The sequence below is a fragment of the Oncorhynchus kisutch genome, linkage group LG6, assembly GCF_002021735.2.
Source record: "Oncorhynchus kisutch isolate 150728-3 linkage group LG6, Okis_V2, whole genome shotgun sequence".
NCBI lineage: Eukaryota > Metazoa > Chordata > Actinopteri > Salmoniformes > Salmonidae > Oncorhynchus > Oncorhynchus kisutch.
In genome coordinates, this window is record NC_034179.2 from 45,346,764 (window position 1) to 45,372,898 (window position 26,135).

At 41.7% G+C, this 26,135-nt stretch overlaps 2 protein-coding genes across 5 annotated transcripts in view; one reads left to right on the forward strand and one right to left on the reverse strand.

The window, feature by feature from the left end:
* On the forward strand, nucleotides 1–22,253 carry LOC109892894 (glycerophosphodiester phosphodiesterase domain-containing protein 5-like). Of its 3 annotated transcripts, none has more exons than XM_031826793.1 (16): nucleotides 1–484; nucleotides 12,932–13,204; nucleotides 14,014–14,117; nucleotides 14,455–14,548; nucleotides 14,773–14,832; nucleotides 15,175–15,273; nucleotides 15,368–15,461; nucleotides 15,880–16,022; nucleotides 16,977–17,059; nucleotides 17,443–17,593; nucleotides 17,975–18,199; nucleotides 18,901–19,058; nucleotides 19,141–19,288; nucleotides 19,635–19,717; nucleotides 19,932–20,011; nucleotides 20,628–22,253. In XM_031826793.1, the coding sequence occupies exons 2-16, from the start codon at nucleotides 13,022–13,024 to the stop codon at nucleotides 20,729–20,731; spliced, it is 1,809 nt and encodes a 602-aa protein (XP_031682653.1). In that variant the 5' UTR covers nucleotides 1–484; nucleotides 12,932–13,021; the 3' UTR covers nucleotides 20,732–22,253. The 3 variants fall into 3 exon arrangements, with proteins under 3 accessions (XP_031682653.1, XP_020341349.1, XP_031682652.1); XM_020485760.2 differs by having other exon boundaries at nucleotides 38–484; nucleotides 15,877–16,022; XM_031826792.1 differs by lacking the exon at nucleotides 1–484 and adding an exon at nucleotides 10,282–10,979 and having other exon boundaries at nucleotides 15,877–16,022.
* The window catches only part of LOC109892904 (unconventional myosin-VIIa), an 85,459-nt gene continuing 80,467 nt past the window's right edge, over nucleotides 21,144–26,135 (reverse strand). For both annotated transcript variants that reach the window (XM_020485770.2, XM_031826790.1), the window contains one exon: nucleotides 21,144–25,865. In XM_020485770.2, coding sequence (XP_020341359.1) covers nucleotides 25,773–25,865 — 93 coding nt within the window. In that variant the 3' untranslated portion in view covers nucleotides 21,144–25,772. The remainder of the gene's footprint in view (nucleotides 25,866–26,135) is intronic.

Genomic DNA, 26,135 nt, shown 5'->3' on the forward strand with positions numbered 1-26,135 from the left:
ATGTAAGACAAGACTGAAAAGCTCGATTACAATTTCATTCCATAACCCCTGCCACCCCAATACAGCTTGAACGCACTCACACACTCTACGTTTTTTTCATACGAAATATAGTCAATTAATATTGAGACTCGCATTGTTGTCCGTAATTAAGAGTCTATAATACTCGACACACTGTCAAGAGATGAGTACAGAGTCGGGAAATTGCAATATTGTATCCAACACCCGTCATTGTATCCATTATTATTCAACATCGAAGGACAGTGAGCGTGAAGGTCCAGAAGAAAGGAATTGCCTTCGACTGTACACGAAAGAATATCTCCATTGGCAACAGTTGGCAGTCGATTACTATTAGACATAACAGGATATCCTAAGTGTTCGTCGTGTGCGTTCGTTAACCGCGAAGAGGAACTGCGCACTGCGGCTTCCCCGGGAGTGAAAATCAAGCCAAGGATTTGGGGGAAATCAAACGGAACCCTTTGCTGGGGTAGGCTATTTAAACGTATACAGTGTCAGATAAAGGATTTCGATAGGGAATAATATCTGCATGCATGTGTGTCATTTATGAGAACTGAATATAACCTATGGACTTTCATAAGATACGAACTTCAGTTACATAGGATACACGCTGTTATCTCTGGCTCGTTCCTTGAACAGACACTGCAATTCGTCAATATGTTAGAGGATTTCCGATTTTCTGCAAGTCTTGGCGTGTTATAGACCGAGGTAAAGTTGTTTTTATATTCACACATTCGGACATTCAGTAGACATTCAAGACATTCGCCAAAATCCATTTAAAAAAAAAATGTAAAAGTCAATAACTAATTCACAGTTTGTTTTGAGTAGAAATTACAGCTTTGACTTGATAGAAATACATCAAATCAATAAAATGCATTTAAAGCGGTATAAACAATAAATAATTCACCGTTTATCACATAAATATCAAACTAGGTATTATTTATTTTATAAATGGCTAGCATACTGTTACAACCTTTGTTTTGGGGAAAAATACCAGTTTAGATTTGATAGAAATACATACAATCAATAAAATGCCGTCTGAAGTGGTTTAAATCAATAACTAATTCACCGTTTTGTCACAGAAACATCAAACTATATATGATTTATTCTATAAATGTCTAGAATACTTTTACAACATTTGTTTTGAGGAAAAATTCCAGTTTTGATTTTATAGAAATGCATAACATCTATAAAATGCCATTTAAAGCTATATAAATCAGTAACGTTTTCACTGATTATGACAGAATCATCAAACTAGGTATGATTTATTCTATAAATGTATAGTATACTTTTAAAACCTTTGAGTAGCAATTCCAGTTTTGATTTGATAGACACAAAAAATCTCAAATATTGCTTTTAAAGATGAAGAAATCTAATTCAGTGATTGTCTCAGAAAAAAAGTGAAAATATTAATTTATTTGCAATATCTTTAAAGAAATGCACTTGAAAGTGACAATTTGTTCTATATGAAATTAGACAATGTTTACAATCTTAAATTGTATTTCAAATCAATGTTTGCATTTTTAGTGCAACAAATAAAATCACATTTTATTGGTCACAAACACATGGTTAGCAGATGTTAATGCGAGTGTAGCGAAATGTAGCGAAATGCTTGTGCTTCTAGTTCCAACAGTTCAGTAATATCTAACAATTCCCCAACAACTACCTAATACACACATATCTAAAGGGGTGAATGAGAATATGTACATATAAGTATACGGATGAGCGATGGCTGAGCGGCATAGGCAGGGTGCAGTAGATGGTATAAATTACAGTATATACATGTGATATGAGTAATGTAAGATATGTAAACATTATTAAAGTGGCATTATTTAAAGTGGCATTGTTTAACATGACTAGTGATTAATTTATTAAAGTGTCCAGTGATTGGATCTCAATACAGTATATACATGTGATATGAGTAATGTAAGATATGTAACATTATTAAAGTGATCAATTTATTAAAATGTCCAGTGATTGGGTCTCAGTGTAGGAAGCAGGTTCACTGAGTTAGTGATTGCTATTTAACATTCTGATGGCCTTGAGATAGAAGCTGTTTTTCAGTCTCTCGGTCCCAGCATTGATGCACCTGTACTGACCTCGCCTTCTGGATGGTAGCGGTGTGAACAGGCAGTGGCTCGGGTGGTTGTTGTCCTTGATGATATTTTTGGCCTTCCTGTGACATCGGGTGCTATAGGTTTCATGGAGGGCATGTAGTTTGCCCCCGGTGATGCGTTGTGCAGACAGCACCACCCTCTGAAGATCCTTGCGGTTGAGGGCAGTGCAGTTGCCGTACCAGGCTGTGATACAGCCCGACAGGATGCTCTCCATTGTGCATCTGTAAAAGTGTGTCAGGGTTTTGGGTGACAGGCCAAATTCCTTCAGCTTCCTGAGGTTGAAGAGGCGCTGTTGCGCCTTCTTCACCACACTGTCTGTGTGGGTGGACCACTTCAGTTTGTCGGTGATGCGTATGCCCAGTAACTTAAAACTTTCCACCTTCTCCACTGCTGTCCCTTCGATGTGGATAGGGAGGTGCTCCCTCTGCTGTTTCCTGAAGTCCACGATCATCTCCTTTTGTTTTATTTATGTTAAGTGAGAGGTTGTTTTCCTGACACCACACTCCGAGTGCCCTCACCTCCTCCCTGTTGGCTGTCTCGTTGTTGTTGTTGGTGATCAAGCCCACTACTGTTGTGTCATCTGCAAACTTCATCATTGAGTTGGAGGCGTGCATGGCCACGCAGTCGTGAGTGAACAGGGAGTACAGGAGAGGGCTGAGCACACCCTTGTGGGTCCCCAGTGTTGATGGTCAGCGAAGTGGAGATGTTGTTTCCTACCTTCACCACCTGGGGACGGCCCGTCAGAAAGTCCAGGACCCAGTTGCACAGGAAAGGGTTGAGACCCAGGGACTCCAGCTTGATGATGAGCCTGGTGGGTACTATGGGGTTGAATGTTGAGCTGTAGTCAATGAACAGCATTCTTGCATAGGTATTATTTTTGTCCAGATGGGATAGGGCAGTGTGAAGGGTAATGGCATTTGCATCATTTGTGGACTTGTTGGGGCGATATGAAAACTGAAGTGGTTCTAGGGTGGCCGGTAAGGTGGTGGTGATATGATCCTTGACTAGCCTCTCAAAGCACTTCATGATGACAGAAGTGAGTGCTATGGGGCGGTAGTCATTTAGTTCAGTTATCTTTGCCTTCTTGGGTACAGGAACAATGGTAGCCATCTTGAAGCATGTGGGGACAACAGACTGAGATAGAGAGCGATTAAATATGTTTGTAAACACACCAGCCAGCTGGTCTGCTCAAGCTCTGAGGACACGGCTAGGGATGCTGTTTGTGACAGCAGCCTTGCTAGGGTTAACAAGTTTAAATGTTTTACTCACGTCAGCCACTGAGAAGGAGAGGGGGGGGGCTTAGTACGTTATTTTCTGTAGACCCTGCCACATACGTCTCGTGTCTGAGTCGTTGAATTGTGACTCCACCTTGTCCCTGTACCGGTATTTTGCTTGTTTGATTGCCTTGCGGAGCGAATAACTACAGTCAAAGTCTGAAGTTTACATAGACTTAGGTTGGAGTTATTAAAACTCGTTTTTCAACCACTCCACAAATTTCTTGTTAACAAACTATAGTCGGTTAGGATATCTACTTTGTGCATGTCACAAGTAATTTTTCCAACAATTATTTACAGAAAGATTATTTAACTTATATCACAATTCCAGTGGGTCAGAAGTTAACATACATTAAGTTGACTGTGCCTTTAAACAGCTTGGAAAATTCCAGACAATTATGTCATGGCTATAGAAGCTTCTGATAGGCTAATTGACATAATTTGTGTCAATTGGAGGTGTACATGTGGATGTATTTCAAGGCCTACCTTCAAACTCAGTGCCTCTTTGCTTGACATCATGGGAAAATCAAAACAAATCAACCAAGACCTCAGAAAAAAATGGTAGACATCCACAAGTCTGGTTCATCCTTGGGAGCAATTTCCGAACGCCTGAAGGTACCACGTTCATCTGTACAAACAATGGTACGCAAGTATAAACTCCATTGGACCATGCAGCCGTCATACCGCTCAAGAAGGAGATGCGTTCTGTCTCCTAGAGATGAACCTACTTTGATGCGAAAAGTGCAAATCAATCCCAGAACAACAGCAAAAGACCTTGTGAAGATGCTGGAGGAAACGGGTACAAAATTATTCATATCCACAGTAAAACGAGTCCTATATCGACATAACATGAAAGGCCGCTCAGCAAAGAAGCCACTGCTCCAAAACCCCCATTAAAAAGCCAGGCTATGGTTTGCAACTACACATGGGGACAAATATCGTACTTTTTGGAGAAATGTCCTCTGCTCTGATGAAGCAAAAATAAAACTCTTTGGCCATAATGACCATCGTTCTGTTTGGAGGGAAAAGTGGGAGGCTTGCAAGCCGTAGAACACTATCCCAACGATGAAGCCCGGGGGTGGCAGCATCATGTTGTGGGGGTGCTTTGCTGCATGATGTACTGGTGCACTTCACAAAATAGATGGCATCATGAGAAGGAAAATTGTGGATATATTGAAGCAACATCTCAAGACATCAGTCAGGAAGTTAAAGCTTGGTCGCAAATGGGTCTTCCAAATGGACAGTGACCCCAGGCATACTTCCAAGTTGTGGAAAAATGGCTTAAGGACAGCAAAGTCAAGCTATTGGAGTGGCCATCACAAATCCTTAACCTGTCTAGGACATACATCCCGCTAGGGGAACGTTTGGCCGGAAATTGCCTGATATGTCATTATTAAAAGTAGGGGGGTAGCCTTAATAGGTTTTAACCTAAATCCTGTAGAAAATTTGTGGGCAGAACTGAAAAAGCGTGTGCGAGCAAGGAGGCCTACAAACCTGACTCAGCTACACCAGCTCTGTCAGGAGGAATGGGCCAAAATTCACCCAACTTATTGTGGGAAGCTTGTGGAAGGCTACCCAAAACGTTTGACCCAAGTTAAACAATTTAAAGGCAATGCTACCAAATACTAATTGAGTGTATGTAAACTTATGACCCACTGGGAATGGGATGAAAGAAACAAAAGCTGAAATAAATCATTCTCTACTATGACTCTGAAATGTCACATTCTGAAAATTAAGTGGTGATCCTAACTGCCCTAAGACTTGACATTTTTACCAGGATTAAATGTCAGCAATTGTACAAATCTGAGTGTACCAGCAATCTACCTCACCAAGAAAAGTGAGAAGAATAAGAGCACTATATTGAAGCTGCCCAGCAACACCCGTTGGGGTCTCCTGGACGGGAAGGAGTCTCTCCAAGAAATGGCCATATCACAGTCTGCTGATATGGACAGCCCCATCAAGAGCATCCTCCTGGATGATGTATTTTGGGAGAGAGTGGTAAGCAGCCTGAAACTACTGAAACCTATAGCAGTAGCCATTGTACGAATTGAGGGAGACAATGCCATCCGTTCTGATGTTCAGACACTGCTTGCAGATGTAAGAGAAGAAATGCTAGACTTCTCAGCAGAGTTGCAAAGGAAAAGCCATGTCTCAGACTGGCCAATAAAAATATAGGATTAAGATGGGCAAAAGTTCACATACATTGGACAGAGATATGGCGTTTTCTTTGCAACTCTGCCTAGAAGACCAGCATCCCAGAGTCGCCTCTTCACTGTTGACTTTGAGACTGGTGTTTTGCGGGTACTATTTAATGGAGCTGCCAGTTGAGGACTTGTGAGGCGTCTGTTTCCCAAACCAGACACTCTAATGTACTTGTCCTCTTACTCAGTTGTGCACCGGGGCCTCCCACTCCTCTTTCTATTAGAGCCAGTTTGCGTTGTTCTGTGAAGGGAGTATTATACAGCGTTGTACGAGATCTTCAGTTTCTTGGAAATTTCTCGCATGGAATAGCATTCATTTCTCAGAACAAGAACAGACTGACGATTTTCAGAAGAAATTTCTTTGTTTTTGGCCATTTTGAGCCTGTAATCGAACCCACAAATGCTGATGCTCCAGATACTCAACTAGTCTAAAGAATGCCATTTTTATTGCTTCTTTAATCAGGACAACAGTTTTCAGCTGTGCTAACATAATTGCAAAAGTGTTTTCTAAGAATCAATTAGCCTTTAAAAAGTATAAACTTGGATTAGCTATCACAACATGCCATTGGAACACAGGAGTGATGTTTTTTTGATAATGGGCCTCTGTACGCCTATGTAGATATTCAATAAAAAATATGCTGCTTCCAGCTACAATAGTCATTTACAACATAAACAATGTCTACACTGTATCTTTGATCAATTAGATGTTATTTTAATGGACAAAATGTGCTTTTCTTTCAAAAGCAAGGAGATGTCGGTAGTGTACAGTCGTGGCCAAAGGTTTTGAGAATGACACAAATATTAATTTTCACAAAGTTTGCTGCTTCAGTGTCTTTAGATATTTTTGTCAGATGTTACTATGGAATACTGAAGTATAATTACAAGCATTTAGTCAGTGTCAAAGGCTTTTATTGACAATTACATTAAGTTGACGCAAAAAGTCAATATTTGCAGTGTTGACCCTTCTTTTTCAAGACCTCTGCAATCCGCCCTGGCATGCTGTCAATTAACTTCTGGGCCACATCCTGACTGATGGCAGCCCATTCTTGCATAGTCAATGCTTGGAGTTTGTCAGAATTTGTAGGGTTTTGTTTGTCCACCCATCTTTTGAGGATTGACCACAAGTTCTCAATGGGATTAAGGTCTGGGGAGTTTCCTGGCCATGGACTCAAAACATCTATGTTTATATATCGACTTAGTTATCACTTTTGCCTTATGGCAAGGTGCTCCATCATGCTGGAAAAGGCATTGTTCGTCACCAAACTGTTCCTGGGTGGTTGGGAGAAGTTGCTCTTGGAGGATGTGTTGGTACCGTTCTTTATTCATGGCTGTGTTCTTAGTCAAAATTGTGAGTGAGCCAACTCCCTTGGCTGAGAAGTAACCCCACACATGAATGGTCTCAGGATGCTTTACTGTTGGCATGACACAGGACTGATGGTAGCACTCACCTTGTCTTCTCCGGACAAGCTTTTCGCCAGATGCTCCAAACAATCGGAAAGGGGATTCATCAGAGAAAATGACTTTACCCCAGTCCTCAGCAGTCCAATCCCTGTGCCTTTTGCAGAATATCAGTCTTTCCCTGATGTTTTTCTTGGAGAGAAGTGGCTTCTTTGCTGCCCTTCTTGACACCAGGCCATTCTCCAAAAGTTTTCGCCTCACTGTGCATGCAGATGCACTCACACCTGCCTGCTGCCATTCCTGAGCAAGCTCTATACTGGTGGTGCCCCGATCCCGCAGCTGAATCAACTTTAGGAGAAAGTACTGGCGCTTGCTGGACTTTCTTGGGTGCCCTGAAGCTTTCTTCACAACAATTGAACCCCTCTCCTTGAAGTTCTTGATGATCCGCTAAATGGTTGATTTAGGTGCAATCTTACTGGCAGCAATATCCTTTCCTGTGAAGGCATTTTTGTGCAAAGCAATGATGACGGCATGTGTTTCCTTGCAGGTAACCGTAGTTGACAGAGAACAACAATAATTCCAAGCACCACCCTCCGTTTGAAGCTTCCAGTCTGTTATTTGAACTCAATCAGCATGACAGAGTGATCTCCAGCCTTGTCCTCGTCAACACTGACACCTGTGTTAACGAGAGAATCACTGACATGATGTCAGCTGGTCCTTTTGTGGCAGTGCTGAAATGCAGTGGAATTTTTCGGGGGGGATTCAGTTCATTTTCATGGCAAAGAGGGACTTTGCAATTAATTGCAATTCATCTGATCACTCTTCATAACATTCTGGAGTATATGCAAATTGCCATCATACAAACTGAGGCCAGACTTTGTGAAAATGAATTTGTGTCATTCTCAAAACATTTAGCCACCACTGTATGTTATGGTTCACTCTTAGTTTTCCTTATCTTCACTGTGGAATGTTGAATATTGACTGTGGAATATTGATCTTGATCCTCTTGGTCCTCTTGATCCATCCACCTGTCTTCTTTGTTAGTCAGGCCTGACCCCTTCATCCCATAGTTTTTTCCTGCAATCTAATTTAATATGACTGAAGATGCAGAATTTTCTGCCAGGCCCTTTCTAACAAGGTATAACATACTCGTTAGAACTTTGACCACCCGTGCTCTGGACGGACTACATGCCCTCTATAAAATCATAACTGGAATCTTTCCTAAAAACAAAGGTTTTAAAACTATGCTAGACATTTATTGAATAATCATAACTAGTTTATTGAATAATCATAACTAGTTTGATGTTTCTGTGACAAACAGTGAATTAGTTATTGATTTTCCGCTTTAAATGGCATCTTATAGATTTGATGTATTTCTATCAAGTTAAACTTGAATTTCTCCTCAAATCAAAGGTTGTAAAAGTTTTCTAGACATTTATAGAATAAATCATATCTAGTTTGACGATTCTGTGACAAACAGTGAATTAGTTATTGATTTTTACATTTTTAAATGTCGTTTGGTGAATGTCTGTTGAATGTCCAAATGTGTGAATATAAAACCAACTTTACCTTGGTGTATTATAGGTGCTTTTTTGAGGGACTTGAACAGCCGTCCATGTAGACTATTTTACTGTATCAGGTAAACATTATTGTTCCCTGATGTAAAATCCGTGCCATAGGGCAGGCTATACATTGGCTATACATACAGTGGGGCAAAAAAGTATTTAGTCAGCCACCAATTGTGCAAGTTCTCCCACTTAAAAAGATGAGAGGCCTGTAATTTTCATCATAGGTACACTTCAACTATGACAGACAAAATGAGAAAAAAAATTCCAGAAAATCACATTGTAGGATTTTTAATGAATTTATTTGCAAATTATGGTGGAAAATAAACTTTTGTTATTGATCAAATACTTATCTTAATACTTTGTTATATACCCTTTATTGGCAGAGGTCAAACGTTTTCTGTAAGTCTTCACAAGGTTCTCACACACTGTTGCTGGTATTTTGGCCCATTCCTCCATGCAGATCTCCTCTAGAGCAGTGATGTTTTGGGGCTGTTGCTGGGCAACACGGACTTTCAACTCCCCCCAAAGATTTTCTATGGGGTTGAGATCTGGAGACTCGCTAGGCCACTCCAGGACCTTGAAATGCTTCTTACGAAGCCACTCCTTCATTGCCCGGGCGGTGTGTTTGGGATCATTGTCATTCTGAAAGACCCAGCCACGTTTCATCTTCAATGCCCTTGCTGATGGAAGGATGTTTTCACTCAAAATCTCACGATATATGGCCCCATTCATTCTTTCCTTTACACGGATCAGTCGTCCTGGTCCCTTTGCAGAAAAACAGCCCCAAAGCATGATGTTTCCTCCCCCATGCTTCACAGTAGGTATGGTGTTCTTTGGATGCAACTCAGAAGAGTTGAGTTTTTACCAAAAAGTTATATTTTGGTTTCATCTGACCATATGACATTCTCCCAATCTTCTTCTGGATCATCCAAATGCTCTCTAGCAAACTTCAGACGGGCCTGGACATGTACTGGCTTAAGCAGGGGGACACGTCTGGCACTGCAGGATTTGAGTCCCTGGTGGCGTAGTGTGTTACTGATGGTAGGCTTTGTTACTTTGGTCCCAGCTCTCTGCAGGTCATTCACTAGGTCCCCCTGTGTGGTACAATTTTGTTTCTGGTGTCCTTTGACAGCTCTTTGGTCTTGGCCATAGTGGAGGTTGGAGTGTGACTGTTTGAGGTTGTGGACAGGTGTCTTTTATACTGATAACAAGTTCAAGCAGGTGCCATTAATACAGGTAACGAGTGGAGGACAGAGGAGCCTCTTAAAGAAGAGGTCTGTGAGAGCCAGAAATCTTGCTTGTTTGTAGGTGACCAAATACTTATTTTCCACCATAATTTGCAAATAAATTCATAAAAAATCCTACAATGTGATTTTCTGGAGAGAAAAATTATAATTTTGACTGTCATAGTTGAAGTGTATCTATGATGATAATTACAGGCCTCTCTCATCTTTTTAAGTGGGAGAACTTGCACAATTGGTGGCTGACTAAATACTTTTTTTGCCCCACTGTAGGTGCCTTCAGGAAATATTCACATCCCTTGACTTAAAAAATATGTTGTCTTACGTACAGCTTAAATTTAGATTTTTTTGTCACTGGCCCACAGACAATACCCCATTCGAAATGTTTACAAATTAATACAAAAAATTCAAAGCTGAAATGTCTTTGATGCCTAAATAACTTCAGGAGTAAAAATGTGCTTAACAAGTAACACTGTGTGCAATAATAGTGTTTAGCATTATTTTTGAATGACTACCTTATCTACTTGAAAATCTGGTGCAAGACCCAGAAATGGTTGACTAGCAATGTTCAACAACCAATTTGACAGAGCTTGAAGATCTTTTTTACTTTTAAACTTTTTACCCCATTTCTCCCCAATTGGTAGTTACAGTCTTGTCCCATCGCTGCAACTACTGTATGGACTTGGGAGAAGCGAAGGTCGAGAACCATGCCCCCTACGAAACACGACCCTGCCAAGCTGCACTGCTTACTTAACCTGGAAGACAGCCGCACCAATGTGTGTGAGGAAACACTGTATAGTTGGCGAACGTTGTCAGATTTCATGCGCCCGGCCCGCCATTAAGAGTCTCTAGAGCTGGGACGAGGATCTCCCGGCTGGCCAAACCCTCCCCTATCCCGGACAACGCTGGGCCAATTGTGCGCTGCGTCATGCGTCTCCTGGTCGCGGCCAGCTGCGACACAGCCTGGGATCGAACTGTCGTGATGCCTCAAGCAATGCAATGCCTAAGACCGCTGCACTACTTGGAGCCCCGAGCTTGAATAATCTTTAATAGAATAGTTGGTAAATGTTGCACAATTCAGTTGTGGAGAGCTCTTGGAGACTTGCCTGGAAAGACTGTTGTAATCCCTGACAATGGTGCTTCTTCAAAGTATTGGCTCAGGGGTGTGAGTACTTATGTCCATTAGATATTCCTGTATTTAATTTTCAATAGATTTAAACATTTAAAAAATCTATTTTATCCATTTTGCATTCAGGCTGTACCACAACAAAATGTGGAATAAGTCTAGGGGTATGAATACTTTCTGAAGGCACTGTACATCAAGGCGGCTACAGCCTACAGGCAAAGAGCATAGAAAATGTTCAGTAATTTTCATCGTAGTGTATAATGTCATTGGTTGTCAGATAATGATCACCTTATGTAGGCTAGGCATACAGTGCATTCGGGAAAGTATTCAGACCTCTTGACTTTTTCCACATTTTGTTACATTACAGCCTTATTCTAAAATGGATTAAATAATATAATTTTCCTCATGAATCGACACACAATACCCCATTAATGACAAAGTGAAAAGAGGTTTTTAGACATTTTTGAAAATGTATTAAAAATAAACAACAGATACCTTATTTACACAAGTATTCAGACCGTTTGGTAGGAGACTCGAAATTGAGCTCAGGTGCATCATGTTTCCATTAATAATCCTTGCAATGTTTCTACACATGGATTGGATTCCACCTGTGGTAACTTAAATTGAATGGACATGATTTGAAACGGCACACACCTGTCTATATAAGGTCCCACAGTCAGAGCAAAAACCAGCCATGAGGTTGAATGATTGTGTCAAGGCACAGATCTGGGGAAAGGTTCCAAAAGGTTTCTACAGCATTGAATGTCCCTAATGTCCCCAATACAGTCGCCTTCATCATTCTTAAATGGAAGAAGTTGGGAACCACCAAGACTCTTCCTAGAGCTGGCTGCCTGGCCGAACTGAAAAATCGGAAGAGAAGGGCCTCATTCAGGGAGGTGACCAAGGACCTGATGGTCACTCTGGTAGAGCTGCAGAGTTCCTCTATGGAGATGGGAGAACCTTCCAGAAGGACCACCATCTCTGCAGCACTCCACCAATCAGGCCTTTATGGTAGTGGCCAGAAGGAAGCCACTGGGGCGAAGGTTCACACTGCAACAGGACAACAACCCTAAGCACACAGCCAAGACAACATAGGTGTGGCTTCGGGACAAGTCTCTGTATGTTCTTGATTGGCCCAGCCAGAGCCCGGACTTGAACCCGATCGAATATCTCTGGAGAGACCTGAAAATAGCTGTGCAGCGACGCTCCTCATCCAACCTGACAGAGCATAAGAGGATCTGCAGAGAAGAATGGGAGAAACTCCCCAAATACAGGTGTGCTAAGCTTGTAGCGTTATACCCAAGAAGACTCAAGCTGTAATCACTGCCAAAGGTGCTTCAACAAAGTACTGAGTAAGGGGTCTGAATACTTATGTAAATGTGATTTGTTTTTTTATTTGAAATAAATGTGCAAAAAATCTAAACCTGTTTTTGCATTGTCATAATGGGGTATTGTGTGTAGATTGAGAAGAGCAAAAAAAATTGTTTAATCATTTTTAGAACAAGGCTGTAACGTAACAAAATGTGGAAAAATTCCTGTAGAAGCCCACTAGCCCACCAATCAAGATAGAAGTTAGCGAGTAGGGAATCCCTCATAGAGAAATCCCATATTCGGAGACTGTCGCTGTAGTGTCTTAACCCCTATTACTAATGGATATAATAAGAAAGACTCTGAATACATGGAAGTGAAATGGAGCCTCACATTTACTAAAGCTAGTTAGTTTTTATAATTCATTATCTAGGCCTAGAGCAGTTGTGTAATGTTTGGGGGCCAGGGTTAAGGTTAGACTTGACTTCCTTTTACCTATTGTCCTTCTCCACTATCTTTACCTTTTGTGATGAAGTTATGCGATAGTTCTAACCGGGACTTGAACCCAGGACTTTGTGAAATCCTAACCCTTTGACAAAATCTCTATGTGGGCTTGGGTTAAGGCCACTACAATATTAACACTATTTCTCCATTTACTCTCTCCCTTCCCTTCCCATTCCAAGCTCCTTACGCTCCTCTCACCCATCCACTTCTTCTACCTCTTCCTCCTCTCTCTCTCTCTCTGGTGTGTGATGGCGCTGTGTGTGTGAGCCATGGGCCCCTCTCCGACCACCCTGTCTAAGCTCAAGCTGGGGAAGCTGCGTGTGGTGCGCCGGCGGCTGCTACAGCGCTACGAGCACCAGCCCTATGTCTCGTGCCTGGCCGGCCTCTATGGCTGTCAATGGAGACGTTACCAGAGGACCCGCGCCACACCGGGAGACTGCTGCTGCAGCAAGGTTAGAGAAGTCAGGGACTGTGGTTTTACAGGATGGTTAAATAACCTTGACAGTGCAGAGACTATACTCACACACACACACGCACTACAACAATGTACTCTCTCTCACACACACCCAGCCTCACAACGTGAGTCAAACACACACTCTCTTTCTTTATCTCCCTCACTATCGATATCTCTCTCTAGCATTGCTTACATCATTTGTACTGTCATGGTTTTACAATCATTGTTAAGCCAATGGGGAGCTTTTTCCTCGCATTCCTCCCTCTCCTCAGAGTTCAAAGGGCACGCCGTAAACTGTATGGAAAGAATTCTAGGGTATAAATACATACGGTGAGTGCGGAAAGTATTCAGAACCCTTCCCTTTTTCCACATTTTGTTACGTGATATCCTTATTCTAACATGGATTACATTTTTAAAAATCTGAAGGGGTCTGAATACCTTCGAATGCACATTCACACGTTTTGAATTTCCCAGCCCTGTGAAAGACTGGCACGCTTCTATGTTTTGTAAGATTATTCAATGCTGCAAAACAACAACTTGCTGTGTGACATTCTAATCATTGAATAATGGTAGCCCAGACTTGAGTTGTTTACCTCGTGTTGGGGTCAAACATACAAAGAGAAGTGATCAGTGTGGAGGAGGTTTTGGCTCTGTCCTAAATCGCTGCCTTGCAACCAAAATGTTGTCGGTCCAATCCCAATCTCTGTTCATTTCTTGGTATTGTACATTTTCATGCCAACAGTATATATATGGGTTATGAATTTGATATGAAGTCTGTGGGACTTATTGTGTTTCTCTATCCTGCAGTTGGAGTGTGTCAGCTTTGCTCTCCTCATCATGACTTTCTGTCTCACGCTGGTCTTCCTCTACTTCTGGAGTGAAGCTCAGAATGACTACAATGATTTTGACTGGTAGGTGTGCTAGTATGTATTTGTAATGTGTACACACATCTAAGTACTTTATTAACAAGCACGCAAATATATAAATACTCAAGGGCACACACACAGACATTATACACACACAGACTAACAACATTACCATACTGTATAGTCACGACTAGTGTCTCTGGTGCTGACTGTTCGCTCTCTAACTGCTGCACTCTCTGCTTTCTTTCTGTGTGGCTCCTGCTCTCGCACTCACATGTGACACACACACACACACACACACACACATTGTCTCTCTCAACTCTTGTCATCCTCTTTCTCCCCCTCTCGCTCTTGCTTTCTTCCCCTTTTCTCACCTTTCCAGGTTTAACTTTGGGAACCTAGGATTCTGGTTCCCCTGGTCTGTGGTGTTGCTGGTCATTGCTGCTGCTTTCTTCAGCTATGTCACTCTGCTGCTGGTGAGGGGTGTATTTGTGTGTTTTTTGTTTGTTTGAGGGGTGTATTTGTGTGTTTTTATTTGTTTGAGGGGTGTATTTATGTGTTTTTTTGTTTGAGGGGTGTGTTTTTTGTTTGAGGGGTGTATTTGTGTGTTTTTTTGTTTGAGGGGTGTATTCGTGTGTTTTTATGTTTGAGGGGTGGTTGGCATCTGTCTGATATGAGGTGTGTGTGGTTTGAGTTGTAGCTGTTGGCTGTGTGTCTGCTGTCAGAGGGACAGAAGCTGTACCTACACTGGGGCCACAAGGTAACGTCCGCGCTCCTTTGAACTTCCTGCCTACTTCTCTACCTCATGTGTCCTATCCATCACTTTGTCCTTATGGCCCATAAGTTGTATAATCATCCCATCCATTCTTCTGTGACAAGATGAAATTAATGATTTTACCTAGAAGAAATTGCTGACTGCCTTGTAGAAGAAAAGTTCAAATAAATGCTGAATGCTGCAGATTTATGGATAGATCCTGAAAAAAGAAGTGAACATTAATTGTGCTCAGCTCAGTTCAAAGTTAGGTGAATGAAGTGCTCAGTAGTGTGAGTATGGTATGGTGCTAATGGTTGTATGTTATTCTAACTCTGGGTGTGTTGCCAGATTGGCATCCTGGTGACTCTAGCCTTCTCCATTGTGGCCACAGCAGTTCTGTCTGACCTATGGAGCAAAGAGTGGACCACTCTCCTCCTCTCTTTCCAGGTGGGGCCTCCCTTCTTTCATCTATATAGTCATCACTATCTCTTTATTCTCTGTCTTTCCCCCACCTTCTGCAATTTGTTTATGTTTTGAATAGGTGACGGCGCCATATTTGCATGTGGGAGGAGTCTTGTTGATGACACTGCTATCTTGGCCAATAGCCTTACATTTCTTCCGCATCAATAAGAAAGGTGAGACTGAGTAGGTGGGGCATGTTTGAGCAGCTGTATAAATAATATGCAAATTACAGAGTAGAATTAGGCAAATACTGACATCATACCTTGGGCAAGGACGGAAACTTCAGGGAGGTTTTCTATCTAAATCAGAGGAGGCTGGGAGGAGCTATAGGAGGATGGGCTCATTGTAATGGCTCGAATTAAATCAATGAAATGGTACCTATAGCTCCTTCCACCAGCCTCCTCTGATCTCAAATGTATAATATGTCTGCATATAGTCAATACGGCGGTAGATATTCATGTTTTGTTCGATTTGAATGATTTGTTTTACAAAATGTGTAGTCTGGTGTAATTTCTTTGGTCTTAAGGAAATTAATCAACCAGAAATGGATATCTGTATCCCATAATAAATAGTGTGTGTGTGTTCCAGTAGGGCGGACGCTCATCATGGGGCTGTACCTGGCGGTTCTGTGTGCCCTCTACTTAGTGCCCCTGGGCATGTACTCACCCTGCCTCAAAAAAGAGGGTGCTCTGGGCCCCGCTCCAGCCCTCATTGGGCACAGAGGGGCACCCATGGTGGGTAGGCCTTGTCAGCAATAACATTAATGCCAACCCATTCTTATCAACTATTTTCAAAACTGACTGGAAACGACTATTTATACAAGTTATAAATAGTATACTATACTATATTGGTAGTAGTAGTTGAAAAAGAGAGAGGTCTCCGATAGAGGTGTCGGGTTTCGATTATAGGTGCAATTGTCCCAGAGTCCTGGTAAGAGGACTGATAATGCCTAGTCGGAGACAGGGATACAACTCACACTTTAATGCCACACCGAACAGACAGTCACACAGCAAGCAAGAAGAGGAGACTAGCTGTAATGATAGTGTATAGTGGTTTTCTGTACGACAGAAGGAACAGCGAATACTGTATATATTACAACAGAGTGATGGCAGTATTGGCTATGCAATAGTAATAGCAGTGATGCAATATATACAAATCAGCAATGGCATAGCAATGGGTTAGCACACAATAGTAATGGTTGTAATAGCGTTAGCAAGGTAATATTATTGGCTGGTAATAAATATACAGTAATACACAGGGGTTAGTAAGCTAACATGCTACAAAGCTGTAATGCAGGCAAACAGGCTACATAGCAGAAATGGTAGCATACTGTAGTGATGGCTAGAATAGCATAGGCAGTATACAACAGGATGATATTAGTGACTAGTATAGTATACAACATGTACGGGGGAGCTAGCATGCTAGGCTAGCAGGCCACGGGCTAGTAGGCCTAAGGCTGTAGATAATAACACACAGTAGGTTGGACAGTAAGGGCAAGTTAGCATCAGCGTTAAAACTACAAAGGCTAACATGCGGCCATGTTGAATGTGGCTATGACCATATCAGGAAGTGACCGGGTCACTAGTTTGCTGAACTGATGTTTATGCCTGCTATTTATCATCTGTGCTGGTAGCGCCTCTGTTTGGGATAACTATGTTAGAATCATGTTTATGTGTATTAAATCTCAGCTTGCTCCAGAGAACACTCTCATGTCCTTTGAGAAGGCAGTGGAGGCTGGTGGGGAAGGTCTGGAGACTGATGTCACCATCAGGTCAGTGGTGGTTGTCAACCCTCCTCACACCCTGTCCATCTTGTGTACCGAAGACTAATGTTGGGACATGCTATCTCACCAGTCGTGGGTATTATGAAACAAGCTTGCTATGTAAGGTTAACTCAACATACTTGTAGCTGGTGAGCTCATATCATCAACAAGCCATTGCCATCAGGTTCTTTCCCATTTCTTTCCTGGGCATTTTTATTGGAGTAAAACATTTGTTGAAGGAGACTGACATACCTGAATAAATTATAGACAGATCGATAAAGTACCTGGGTCTCTTTGACGGAGTTATCGTGATGCACTTCAGTCAACTCTGTAACTGTCAACTCCATAACCATCAACTCAGTAACTGTCATGTCCTCCTCTCGTTGTCATAGCTACGACGGGGTGCCCTTCCTGATGCACGACCACACCCTGAGGAGGACTACCAACGTGCAGAAGGTGTTCCCCAACCGGACGGATGCCCCTGCGGCCATGTTCACCTGGGGAGAGCTGGAGACCCTCAACGCCGGGGACTGGTTCCTCTATGTGAGTCACCAACCGCCGCTGTGGTAGTACCTCAGTAAGACTCAGGGTCACGTAAAATAAGCCTAGTCTTGAACTGCTTTTTAATTAAGATCATGATCATTTCACTTCATGGACATGGTATGATGGGATACCAATGGAAGTAGTTACGACAATATAGTAAGATGATGGATAGTGAAGGTAGACATTTTGTCACTACACCAAAGTACTATTGATGGGGGTCAGGAGGTTATTGATTGCTCAACTCCAATTGGACAACCAACGACTTTATGGAATACAATGTGATATTACATTGTCTCCTGCATTGCGCCATGAAATATGATTTGCCATGATGCCAAAGCATTCCGTATACTGATTGTCTCTCTCCCCCTGGTGGTTCTGCAGCGCGACCCGTTCGGCACTGCCTGGTCTATGGGCGCCGAGGACCGGGCGCAGGCACAGAACCAGTCTGTGTGCACCCTCAGGGACTTCCTGGAACTGGCAGCCCAGAGGGGCAAACAGGTGATATTTGACCTATACCGCCCCCCTCGGGGCCACCCCTACAGGGACACCTGGATCACACGCACCCTCGAGGTCATCCAGAACGAGTCCTCCATCCACTCACACCAGGTGAGGGCACTGTGGGACGATGTTATAAAGAGAAGTAAGGTGAAGTTGCCCCTAGGTGCTGATCTTGGGTCAGTTTAGCATTTTCCTCACTAATGGTTAAGGTTAGGATTGGGGGAAGGGAAGCTGATCCTAGATCTGCACCTACGGGAATCTTATTCACTTTGTGTCTGTGTTAGGGCCTTCATGGTCCAAAAAGTTGGACCCATTCCAAAATGGACCTGGGGCTTTCCCATCTGGACCCGATATGCATAAATAAATGTTGACAATATAGAGACCCGGTCCAAACAAACTCGAGGACAACTAGAACCATTCAGTATAGACTTTTATATAACTTTTGCCCCACATGGAGGCTCTATGACTGTAGCCTATTGCCTCTTTGACTTATGATTGGCCAACAACAAGCTACAAGCGGCACTCTCGTGAAAAGCAAAGAGCAGTTGCATAAATTATACAATTTCTCTCTCTCTCTACTGCAGCAGTCACGTTCTGATCTATATGGGTCCTTCCAGGATAGTCAGTTAAAATTACACCTACTCGAGACCTGTGACAATCACAGGAGATTTGACCCAGACCCGTGAAATGTTTTCTAATTCTAGATCCGACCCCGCTCGGGTCTCGGATCGGGTCTCAGGTATTCGGGTACAGGTGGATCCGTAAAGACCTCTGTGTGTGTGTGTTCTCTGTGTGAATGTGTGTGTCAGGTGCTGTGGCTGCCCCCAGACCTGCGGAGCCTGGTCCAGAAGATGGACCCTGACCTCCAGCAGACCTCTGGGTCCTGGAGTCCAGTGGAGGAGCTGCAGCAGAACCACATCGTCCAACTCAACCTGCACTACAGCTCCATGTCTACAGAGATGATCAGGTGTGTCTGTGTTTGTGTGTGTATGTCTGTGCGTTAACTGGCTATGTGTTTGTTCATTATCTGTCTGTGATGCCTCCCCCAGTGAGTATGCGGCGGCTAACATCAGCACCAACCTGTATGTGATCAGCCAGCCGTGGCTCTACTCTCTGGCCTGGTGCTCCGGGGCTCAGTCTGTCACCACCAATTCCCCACAGCTCCTCTACAAACTCACCAGACCCCTTTTCCTCATGGTGAGAAAAACAACCTGGGACAAATATTTCTGCATCCCAATAATCTATCTTTTCACAAGAAGTGTGCACTTGTTCACTACTCTCCACAAATGTAAAAACATTGTATTTTGGTGTAGGTATGAGCTAGAGGGAGTTTCCATCATACTGGTATTTTATACTGGTAATTTTCTTCCATATCCATGAAGGGAAGTGAACACGTGCACACTTTGAGTGAAAGGACTGATTATTGGGATAAAGGGCCCAAATGCAGCCTATATTCTACCTTCCTTGAAGTATCACAGATCTAAAATTATTTGGATTGGTGAAAGTAATACACCTAGAGACAATGGTTGTCTGTCTTTCTCAGACTCCAGATGAGTACAATCTGATGTGGGTCCTCACCGATGTGGTGTCCTTCATCCTCATCCTCTTCATCTTCATCTTCCACTGGTGAGTGAGCCCACCAGAATACAGAGAGCAAGGGTTGTCATAAGGTGCCTTTTTAATATGCCTACATAAAAAAACATAGATTGGTTATGTGATTGAAATTTAAGCTTCGGATGAAGGTAGGTCTGTTTTGGATATAACGGTGATGTCACTTCCTGTAGTGTTCCTTCCTGTCGTCACTGCTTATAGTGATGACTGTAACTGTGTTTGGTGACAGGTGGCGAGAACGAGGCTTGGCTTTCTATTCGGGCAGCAAACCCACTCTAGAACACGGCACCTACAGCAAGTTCAGGACAGGTGAGTTAGAGGGTGTCAGTAGGAGTAGGAGACCCAGTCTTTACTCCATGGCTAGCTTTGGTAACATATGAGATACATGTACACACACACGCACGCACTAACCCTATATAGCAGGGGACATGAATTATATTCAGCCGCCGGCTGATTTTTGTCTTGAGCGGATGGTCAGGGGGCTGGAACATAATTACAAATCATTTGTAGACTGGGCTTCTTGCGGTCAATTTGCAAACATATATAATAACACATAATACTTTTAAACCTTGCTTACATGTGTATATGATCACATAGCTTATATCTCTCTATGATGCGTGGGAATTCAAATCACTTGGAGTTGATTTGCTGGTGATTTTACAGCCTTTTATGTCCATCGATAAAAATAAATAAATGAATATTATTATTTTTGCTCAGAAAACTTAGAGGGGCACAAATAAAAATCACTCGTGGGCCAAATTCCGCCTGCGGGTCGCCAGTTGGGGAACCCTGCTATATAGGCTTATAACAGAGATGGGTTGAAATGAAAATGACAATGTATTACATGTATTACTTAATCATTATTACATATGAATGATAATGACCATTGCCAACCCCTAACCCGCTAACCTCATCCCCCTGACAGAGATGAGTGATGTGTGGTCCATCTCCAGTGTCAACATCCTGGGAGAGCCTGCTGGAAGCCCTCTAGCCACTGAGCCTAACCTGGCGACCGTTTCAGAGCACTGAGAACCAACCAACCAATCTCCTCTGTGAGGCTCAGTTCAAACAAACCATTCCTCCCCCTCACTCTCACAACACCCCTGGGCCCAACCTGGCATCTCACCAGGACCCAACCTGGTAACCCGGAGCTCAACCTGTCAACCCCTGTAACTTTTAGTGAGAATGAGAAATAGTTCAATGATGTGAGGCCTATCTGAGCTATAAGTGGCGCTGATGTTGTCACTTGCAGAAAGGATTTCATTGCATAGAAATGAATCCGTAAATCCCAGATTAAAGCCCACACAGCCTCAAGGACCATAACCAACTCTTCACACTACAGACACCCTCTGATGCTGGGAAGAGATGACTACACTATTGAACCAGGCCCATGGAAATGGATTACTCACTGCATTAATATCAGAAAAAAAGAGACCTTCCGCAGTAGATATTCTCAATTTATTTTGCCCTCCATGGGTTCCTTTCCATTTCAGCAGCCACTGCAGTGTTGAGTTACGTGAATTACAAACACTTTACCATTTCCTTACTGTGTGAGAGTAGTGGTCGATAAGATGTGTGCATATGACCAGACTGGAGTTCAATTAGTACGTGTTTGTTTTCTTTCGAATACTTATGCTGTGCTTGATTGAGCTTTCCTGGCATTTAGAGAACTAATGAAGTAGTCACAAAAGTGCAAACTCCACCCATCTGGAATCTGGCACTCCAATCAAATGGTCAAAGTATTGCAAAGAAAAATGAATACTATTAGAACCCAGGTTTGAATATGACACAATGATTCTGTTTATTTCTCGAGATAAATTAATGTGTTTGATTGTAGTCTGTTTTATAAGCACTTTTAGAGCATTAGGCGGCGTAATGAGGTGACACCCAGAGAACCTTGCAACATACTGTATAATCACTGCAACAACATAACAGTGACCTACTGAGAACAAGTAGACTATGTGTATTTCCATGGTCCATATTGAGTTCATTGTTTTTAACAAATTTGTTTTGTCTTTTCAACACAAATTAAAATCCTTCTGGCAAGGATAAAAAACTAAAAAAATGTTATACAATGTTTAGTCCTTTTGGCCAGATTATAGTAGAACTCTTACATCTCCCTACAGTTGATTCTGCCTCAGCATTACTGTGCCAAGTCAATGTGAATAATGCCAACTTCAGCTCTGGTAGCTGAGAGAATGATTATTATTCTATAATTACTATTGAACCTGTTAGATTCCTTTATGACTGAGGACATATTGATGAGTAACTCATCACAAAGCTACGGTGGTCCGAAAGGGCAAAGTAGCTTCTAAAAGCCACCGTACAAAGCCTTAGGAATACCTACAAAAGAAAAGTATGTTCTGCCAAAGAATCACAGTATAGATACAGTACAATTCTGATTTGTCATCTACGTACGACACCTGTAGTGTCTCTTGGTTGTAAGATCGTCTTCGTTCTACTACGACATTTAAGAGCTGTATGTTGTTTTAGTTACTCTCTTGATTGTAACAGGATGTTATATCATATTAAAAGACCATTTTCAAACATGCCAATTTGTAATTTTGTCTCAACGTTTCAATGGTGTCATTTTGTTCATTTCCCATTCTGTGATAGACATTTTTGTGTTCCATAGTGTGTGATTTGCAAAGTTTCTAACAATTGTCATGTAAGAAAATAAAGAGGCCCTGCTAATCCAGAGTTAGAAGACCGGCAACAAATGTCCAAAATTAAGCTGAGAGGAAAACACTCAGTTGGCAGTGATAGCCATTGTATTTAGTATGAGCCTATTTCACTATGAAGTCATTTTAAACAATGTCGTTATTGAGAGGGGAGAACGCGACTTCTTGCGTTAACATGATCAAAAATGAACTGAACATTTTGTTTCGTTTAAGTTGGTTTGATTGTTTTCTTATTAAATGGCATAATACTGAAATAGGCTCATTAATCTTTTGGGGTGCTGAACATTAGGCATTAAAGGAAATATTTGTAATTTCTACAAAACAAGAACAGTTTGAGCTAATTGAATATCCACTATACAGAACGGCACACAATGTAAATGAGGGCTCTATTCAATCAGATCTCCTTTAGCCCACATCTGCATAGCAGTTGTTTTGCCGGTGGAACTGCATTAGAACTGTCAAATCCACAAGCGGCTCGTGGCATCATACCTAAAGTGGACATTGCCATTGGCTGCACGGAGTCGCATTAACAGAAATCCCATGCCTGCCTTGTTTACAACGTCTAACACTGGAATGTGAGATGTAATCTACACCTCCATTAGGATGATAGAAATCCTCATTATTTTATTTTAATGATTTTTACATTGGAGCGTAATAATTTCTATATAGCCTACACTTTCTCGGTCTGAACTTCTAATGCGAGTGGGGTGGGTGTGACTCCGTGACAAAGGTCGCAAGAGCAGTTGCTCACCGATTTGATGGCTCCAATGCAGTTCCACCTCCAACACCGCTAAAATCTCTGCTATGCGGTAGTCTGCTATCGCTGATTAAGACTTGATCTGATTGAATCTAGGTCTAAGATTACTTTTAAAGGTAGACTAAGCAATATGTTTCACTATACATAGTGGGGTGACCAGTGACGTAGCACATTTTCACCCGCAAGGTTTGACCATCACCCAAAATGAATGTTGTTTTAGGATTTTTGCCATGGAGCAGAGAGATAAATTAGCAATTGTATAGCTAATCTCAAACTATTTTACACATTTTGCCATGAGGCTGAGAGAAAATGTTGCTGTCGTTGATTTTTGGATTCTTGAAAGACTGGACTACTAACAGATACTAAAAACAGACATATTTTTGCCTCTAAAAACAAAAGTTCTATCCAAATATTTGTAAAATATAGAAAAGAATTCATTTGAAAATCCTTCCCAAAAACATAACTTTGCAGACCATGTAGTGCAACAAGACCATGTTTTTTTGCACTACATGTAATGAGAACATGAATAAGGGGACCTTATGGTGTAGTTGACCCTGCTCATTCCTGAATCATTTAGGAAATCTGACGGAGTTCACCAAATCTCCGGACACATCTCTTCTAGTAATCACAGTTTTGAGAGAAATACTCTTTAAAGTTTACAGAGGGCTATTGCAAGAAACTACATTAGAAAATGTATCAGGTAATATCCATTATTGCCTGTTTTTAGAATTGTAAATCGTTTTTGGGAGTTTTGAAATTAGGATCCTTTGCTCCGTACAAGGGCATAGAGCCATTGTATTGAAAGTATTTAGAAAATTCTAAAACAAATATTTTCCTTAGGTAATTTGGCTCAAATAATGCAACAAAATCAATTGGTTTCAAATATTTTAAAAAATAAGTTTCCCTGCTGGGCAAGGATAGTCCCGACTGTCAGCAATCCCTGAGCTAATTTCCTGATATTCTACACATTTTGCCATGAGGCTGAGAAATAATTTTGCAATTTTAAAGCTACACTGAACAAAAATACAAATGCAACTTGTAGTGTGTTGGTCCCATGTTTCATGAGCTGAAATAAAAAGATCTGAGATATTAACCACACACAAAAAGCTTATTTCTGTCTGTAATAAAGCCCTTTTGTGGGAAAAACTAATTCTGATTGGCTGGGCCTGGCTCCCCAGTGGGTGGGCCTATGCCCTCCCAGACCCACCCATGGATGCACCCCTGCCCAGTCATGTGAAATCCATTGATTAGGGACTAATAATTCATTTCAATTGACGGATTTCCTAATTCTGTATGAACTGTAACTCAGGAAAAGCTTTGAAATTGTTGCATGTTGCGTTAATATTTTTGTTCAGTATTATTCTAAAAATGTTTTTCATGGCTTATGATGTAAGCGCGGGAGTGTGTGCGATGCCTGTGGGGGTGGCATCCTGCTAACGGACATCAACACTAACATAACTTTAATATGCCAAAACTGGCAGTCTTGACACATTTCTGTTGTTGATATCTGTATGTATATGATACTGTATTTTGTCATTTACCGGAGTTCACCTTCAACACTTAAAAATCATTGACTGCTCCACAATTATAAAAAGCAGAGTCATATGATACAGAATTTATTTACAGAATAAAAATTTGCTTCAATAATTAATTAGGCAAACAGCTAAATCTGTGCTCGTTAGAAATATCACATGATTAAATATTGTCACATGATTAAATAAGGTTTTTACAGTGATGTGGTATACACACTGTATGCAAAGTCCTAGAGACAGCTAATGTCCAGAGGTCAATCTGACTGTACTCATCAAATGTACTTCATCAGTACATGAAGTGTACTAATAACACTGATTACTGTAGGTATGAATAGATATTGAAAGAAACTATTTAGCCTGCCTATGACAATAAGGGAAATGTTGAATTAAACTCTAAACCAAAATAGAATAGCGATCATAGTATATATAGTATGGACAAGCCTTAGTTGTAATCTCAAAATTGGACTTAGACATTTTATAAACAAAGCTCCTGATTAGTTGCCATGTAACAAGTTGTAATTTAATTGTTGTTTGTGCATTTGAGTATAGGTCAAGTAAAGGCAATTTGGTGATTGTTAATTAAGACAGGACCCAAGATATAAAACAACATCGGACAATCAGCCAAAACATTGTCATGGCCAAAACGTCAATCGTCACAATTCCCACTGAAAATACAAAAAGAGAATTCTAGTCACACCGCCGCCGTCTTGTCTCCATCCCCTTAACCAACGATCCATGTACATTTCTTTAACACAAGTGCGTGGAGATGCATTATATTCATTCAATGTCTCAGACATTGCATTCAGACGACGTAGCAACATTGTGCCTGTAGTCTTGAGATGAGCGGTATCAGTAGAACAGACTCATAGACCAGAGATTCCCAAGCTTTTGCACTTCCCACTCTCTTTCATCCACAATATTTGGGAGAAAATCAGTCAAGTGAATCTATGTGTGTATGTGTGTGTGTGCATGTCATTGATTTGACATGTTATGGCGGAAAGGTTGTATGTAACCCTCTCTGTTTTAATGAGACACGTGTAATAGATCTGAGATCCCCTGAAGCCTACTACGGTCAACAGCGGGATCAATCACTTTACAGCTCACTTGCTGTTTCCACGGGAACCGCGCTGTTTGGTCATGGTGGTCAGCATCTGGCTGATGTAAGAGGTCAGGAGGTCGTCCATCTTGTAGCCCTGTGGTCACACAGACAAACAAGGTCAAAGGTACATTCATGTTTTTCCATATTTCATGGTTGCCTTATGAATCAGACCTGTGTTCAAATAGGTGTATCTGTAAAATACTATTGCATGCACTTGATTGAGCTTGCCTGGCGCAATGGAGCCAACAGAATAGTCTCAAAAGTGAAAACCTGGTCAACTGTCACTCCAAGCTGGCCTTATCAAACACTCAGCATTTAAACCCAGGTCTTCTATGCATTCATCATTTCAAGTTCCACAAAGCTA